Source organism: Octopus sinensis, linkage group LG9 (genome assembly GCF_006345805.1).
Source record: "Octopus sinensis linkage group LG9, ASM634580v1, whole genome shotgun sequence".
NCBI classification, from domain to species: domain Eukaryota; kingdom Metazoa; phylum Mollusca; class Cephalopoda; order Octopoda; family Octopodidae; genus Octopus; species Octopus sinensis.
The window spans coordinates 52,628,116-52,634,620 of NC_043005.1; the positions used below are offsets into that span (position 1 = coordinate 52,628,116).

At 34.5% G+C, this 6,505-nt stretch overlaps 1 protein-coding gene across 1 annotated transcript; it reads left to right on the plus strand.

Moving 5' to 3' along the window:
- The first annotated feature begins 1,893 nt into the window (after window positions 1-1,893).
- Window positions 1,894-2,274, plus strand: LOC115215422 (general transcription factor II-I repeat domain-containing protein 2-like). Its single transcript, XM_029784583.1, has one exon. It carries the CDS (start codon window positions 1,894-1,896, stop codon window positions 2,272-2,274), a length of 381 nt encoding a protein of 126 aa, XP_029640443.1.
- Window positions 2,275-6,505: the final 4,231 nt, after the last annotated feature.

The following is a 6,505-nucleotide window of genomic DNA, read 5'->3' on the forward strand; positions in this document are numbered from 1 at the left end:
TTATGTATACAAACACACATAAATGATTATATATAGAGACAGATATATGCATACATGTTTATGTATAACCCTATACAACTGTACGCACACACACATATATAATATGAGACATATAACAACACTTTGAAGTATATATGTATGTGTCTGTGTATGTGAGCATAAATATATAGATAATATATAAGTGTATGTGTGTACTTGTGGGTGAGTACATGAGTCTGTGTGTGTGCATCTTTGTATGTGTGTGTGTGTGTGTGTGTGGTGTGTGTGTGTGTGTGTGTGTGTGTGTGTGTGTCTGTGTGCTGTTCTGTGCACAGTTCTATATGCGTGTAAGAATATTACTTTAAGTTCAAATAAACAGTGCTGTGTTTTAAATGAAATTTGCCCATCCTTATCAGTCCCTCTCCGGACAGTGACTTTAGCTTTTTACATCATTAAATTTCAAAAGCTATTTTCAATCTATGTCCTCTTTGAAAAACCGACCGTCCTCGTTCTTAACCTCATTGTTCTCCGACACATTATATTCTTCGCTAACAAGACAATCCTTTATTCCTTTGTTCGTGCATCACCGTTTTGTCTCAAAGAAAAATAATTCGTTCTCTTGTCCTACTTTGTCGAGCATGATTATGTTGCTTTTATTGTTGTTAAAATAATCGTGAAAGCTGGTCAGTTGACATGGTTTAATGGTTATCATACGATCGACATTTCGGCTGGAAGATAATATCCCAGCGCAGACGTTACTTATTACTAAACATCATGTATTAAAACATAATAAAATCCGGATTTTGAAGAAATTGCCGGTGGTCTACGTTGGAAAACATTAATCTATAAGTGAATTCATACAAGAGATCAGCGAATTGATTGACCGGATGGATAGTACCTAGTGGTACTATCCTTGCCACATTGTGACACTTTTATCATGTCTGTTAATTACGTCTGCTACAAATGTCTATGGTGTATTCGCTAGCTTACTGAGAATTCAACGTTGGTAAACAAACTCACTGAACTTCTCCGCGACCTCTCCTAGATATTAAAATATATAAAGACGACTTTTATGTTTAAGAGAGTGTATTTGTATGTGTGTTTGTCTATATTCGTTTAGATTTTACTTAAATCCTGGTGAACTGTCCATTATGTCTTACGTTTCATATATCATCAATAATGAATGTATTTTCCCGGAGTGCACGTTATATAAATCAGTTATGCGAGCAACTCAAGGAGTTGAAAGTAAGACTATAATCCATGGGTTTTCAACTCGCGGCCCGCCAAGCGATTTTCTGCGGCCCGCTATTTCCAAGGAGAAAAGAATATGTGTATATGTATGTATATATATATATATATACGTGTGTGGTGTGTGTGTGTGTGTGTGTGTGTGTGTGTGTGTGTGTGTGTGTGTGTGTATGTATGTATGTATATGTATATATATATATATATATACACATACATACATACATACATATATATATATATATTTATTTATTTATTTATATATATGTGCAGGCCTGTACCCAGTTGGGTGGGGGTGTACATTCCCCGACACCCGAATTATTTCAGAATGTAAGCAGAAACAATTTTAGAAAAATATTCAAAAAAGTGCCCATTTCTGGCAATTTTTAGGCAAGTACCCACTGAGACCGTTTTTATTTTTACTCTCGAGAAACGGTTTTTTTTGGTGCCCCTCCTCCGCCTCCCTATCTTCCCCCCTTCCTGAATTTTTTCTGGCTACGGGCCTGTATATGTATATCTATATATATATATATATAATTAATATAATTTATGCTAATTGTTTTTTAACAAATTCCCATTTTCATTCCTTGTCAGTTAGAATTGGATGCACGCGGACTTATGCGTGATAATAAAACAAAAACACGATGAGTAAAATCACTCTCCATCAAGATGGCTTCTGAAAAAACACGGAAAGTACCGGATGAAAATAGGACATTTCATGAACGTTGGGAAGATAGCTACTTTGTAATCCAGAGTCAAGCAAATGCAAGTGGGAAATGCCAGATTCAGATAATATCTGTTCTCAAAGAGTACAATATCAAGTGGAACTACAATTCACAGCATAAACACTTTGATAAGTTCGAAGGCAAATTAAGATTTGATAAACTTTGTCAACTGAAATCATTTCTATCACAACAGAAACATGCTTTCAACAAAGGGCACAGATCGTCAGAAGATGTAAAAAAAAACGGCAACATTGTCAGTCAAATGATTGCAAAGACATCACACCCGTTTACTGAAGGTCAATTATTTCCTTTTGGGAAAACTTAGTAAACGGAAACTGTGAAGAAGCCCGTCCTATATGTGAATATATCTGTATGTTTGTGTTTCTGTTGAATTTGTCCCCCACTGCCTTGATAATCAGTGTTTGTTTATTTCGTATAGCAGTTCGCCAAAAGCCAACAATAAAATCAATACTGGATTCGACTTGTTCGACTTAACCTTTTGGCGTGGTACCCCAGCATTTCCGAAGTACAATGAATGAAATAAGAGAATGTTGAGGCAATAGACATATATCAATTAGCTGGCAGAGGTCGACTTTGCCCTTTATCCTTTCGGGGTCAGTAAAATAAGCACCAGCTGAGTACTGGTCAGTGTAATCGACTCTTCCCCTCACCCACATTTCAGGCCTTGTACTTATAGTAGAAAAGATTATAACTGATCATAAAAACAAACAGCTGTAGAAATGAGTTGCGACGACAAAGGTGCCATGCTGTATCTGCTGTTGCCTTTCCCTTGGATAACACTGGTGGCGTGGAGAGGGGAGGCTGGTATGCATGGGCGACTGCTGGCCTTCCGTAAACAACCTTGCCCGGACTTGTGTCTGGGAGAGTAACTTTCTAGGTGCAATCCCACGGTCAGTCATGACCGAAGGGGGACTCAATAAAAACAAACAGTAATATAAAATAAGTTATATATCTATATTTATATATACACATTCACATGCACACACACATACGGACACACCTACCCAGGAATACATATACCCGTATACATAAACATATATAATTACGCATGTGTCCATATGCAGATACGCACAAACTCGCGTGTTCACATGTAGTAAAAGATTGTAACCCCATTATTAAAATGTTATTAATCGATTACGGTTATTTCAAAAAAAATTTTTTTCGTCCTAAAACGATTATATTAAGCGACTTCAACCACCCATCTGCTTCTCTATCTGTCTATATATCTACATCTATTTGTGCACGTGCGTTGGTACATGAGTGTGTGGATGCACATAAAAATCCATTATCATACACATACCCAATAAATATCCACGTGACACACGAACACTCAACGCATACGTATGTGTATATGTGTGTGTATTATATACATATATATATGTGTGTGTGTATGTGTGTGTATGTGTGTGTATATGTGTGTGCATGTGTGTGTGTATTATATACCTATATATATATATGTGTGTGTGTGTATCATATACTTCTATACATATATAATTATATTTATTATATATATATTATATATTTTATATATAATACATATATACCTCCAATTGTTTATATATAAAGTGTGTTTGAGTGTGTTTAATATATGACTCTTTGAGCACCTCTCCTATCCTTGCATCCCTTACTCTCCCTTCCTCTCCTTTTCTCTTTCTCTCTATTAGCCTGACAAATAAAAAAAAAGAGAGAGATACGAAAGAGGAACGGATAGAGAGAAAGGGCACGGTAAGAGCCCTTACAAATGATCTGACACAAATAAGTATTAACAACTAGGAGCTAGACTTCGCTTAAACAAATAAATCGTTTGACTAATCCGTTTGATTAGTTCTGGGGAATAATAGTAATAATAATAATAATAATAATAATAATAATAATAATAATAATAATAATAACAATAATAATGATAATGATAATAATAATAAGGATAATGATAATAAAAATAAGGATAATGATAATAATAAAATTTGTCTTTTAGCTCTATTAATGGAGTCTTTTCTCTTTAAAATAACAACATAAATAAAACGGGAAAGAAGAAAAAAAAATCTGTATATCGTCATTGAAAATAGCAGCAGCGCGGAACATCATCCACATTCATGTACAATCTAATGAATCAATGAGACTTGCATGGCTCAAGCTCTTTCTTGTGTAGTACCTCCTCTTTACTCTAGTTTGCTTCTGGATACACACACCATGACAAACAAATCTTAAGAGAAACAGGCTATGTTTAAATCTATAATACCGTAAAAATCTCCGCTTATCCGTAATGTTGTTTTTAGAACCGTTTTGATGCAAAGAAAGAAGAAAAAAGAACAACAACAACAACAACAAGAAAACGGACTAAAATAAAACAATAAACAAACATACCGATGAAAAGAGGAATAAAGACAAAACAACAAAAAAATAATAATGATAAATAACAAAGACAAATCTCTTTATCTTTTTATACAAGACTGGCTAAAAATTGCTGTAAATAGTACAATACAAGGATTTTTTTTCTTATCTCACTCAAGAACGCTAAAACATAAAAATGAATATTAAAGAAAATCAAAAAAACCTAAAATATATTTTGCTTTTTTATTTTATATTTTATTTTTATATATATTTATACAAATTTCTATACTTTTGTTAATATTTTTAGTTTTATTCGTTTTAAACTCTTGTTTTTATTTATTGTTTTATTTTTATTTTTTATATTTTCAGAATTTACTTGTTTTTAATATTTTTTTCTTTCTATTTTCTTTTATTGTCATGTTAGAATATTCTGTGGTAAAATGTCTTACATATTTCTTTCTTAATGTCGAATGAAAATAGTTTTGGTTGGTTCCGTTTTGTCAACAAGATAGCATCGTACGCTGTAAACAAATATTGATCTCTTGCTGCCATTAGTTAATTACCAAAAGTCTTGGATGCACATTACTGCTACACACACGCACAATACACACACACACACACACACACCACACACACACACAACACAAGCTCGCATACATACGTACAATATCTCTCGATACATCACCGAAAACTCACTCAATCAACTGGACTGGCTTATCATCTCAAACTACATGAAATATTTCCTTAAAGATTCCCAGACTGTAAAAATAAACATAATCCATTAAAAAGGAATCAGAGCCCTTATATGTATGAATGAATGATTGATTGATTGATTTGTTAAATGGAATTGATCCCATCCTTTATCAGATTTTACAACGAATATTCCTGTACAAATGTCTGAAAGTCAATCTTAAAACAATGTAAAATATCATATTGACAAGGATCTAAACATGATAAAATAGTTGTCTGGTGTCGTGAACCACAAACAAATAAAAGCAATATACTTCCTGTCTGTTTGCTATTGGACTATCGTTAAACAAAATGACGGTTGCTAAAATTCTCAATCAGACGACAGCAAGTTTCATATGAAATTGAATGATTGATTGACTGATCTGATGACGTCCTCCTATCAGTTTTTTTTATATCATTTGTCGAATTGGATTGGGTTGGGTGTGTGGACTTGTTTCTTCAACCAATCTTTACATTTTATATGACCCACTAAAGAATTTGAATTCGTTGTTATATCAAATCTGAAATCGTAGTTTAATAGCGTTAATCCTTTCATCAATCACTGTAATCTATGGGGTCAGTATTATCTTAGTTTCTCTTTCGTAATGTGGATGATAAACTAACCTCTCGTTTAAATAGAAAGCCTAATCTATTAGAAAAAAATCTCACCAAAAGCCGTAGAAGAAATTCGACCATATCTATCCAAACGTATTACTACAAGACAACTAACTAAATAATAATCATTTCGGAGTCTGATAGAATATCTTGCTGTATTGTATCCGACAATCGGCACTCTGGGTTCAAATCCACCGAGGTCATCTTTGCCTTCTTTTCGGGATCGATAAAAATGTTCTAATTCATTGCAAAGGAATGAAAGGAATTGTTAAAGCGTAAAACGGAATGCCCTCTACTTGCTATATCGACCCCAAAATGATGAAAAACAATTTAATCCGTCAGTTTTATTTTTCTACCACTATTCATAATCGATATTATTATTCTATTACAGACTACGTATGTAATCCCTAACTACGGAATGAAATCGAAAAGATCATATTCGCCCGTTGGAATGACGATGACCGTCTGTCTAAAGGAAAAAAGAGTTGCGCACCGCCAGCCTCACTCTTCTCTCGTGTGTAATCACACCTCGTCTGTGCTCTGTTGCAAGACCAGATGGTGACGACTGGGGATGGACACGGACGCGCTGGATGACCAAAATGTCTTACTTGCCTAATCTTGCTCTCTGTATTCCAAACTGCGTTGCTTCAACCACCTTCCTCTTCGTTGAACCACATAGGCTTCTTCTGCAGAATCTGCGGGATTCAGTCTTCACAAGCATAAGTAGGCAAGCTCTAATATTCTTAACTCATAACTCAAACCCTGAGAGATCCTACTACTCCGGGCCAGAACAGAACTGGGAGCAATAGTGACTAACAGGGGGTTCCACACACCTCTAAAAACTTAGAAATCTCGAATCA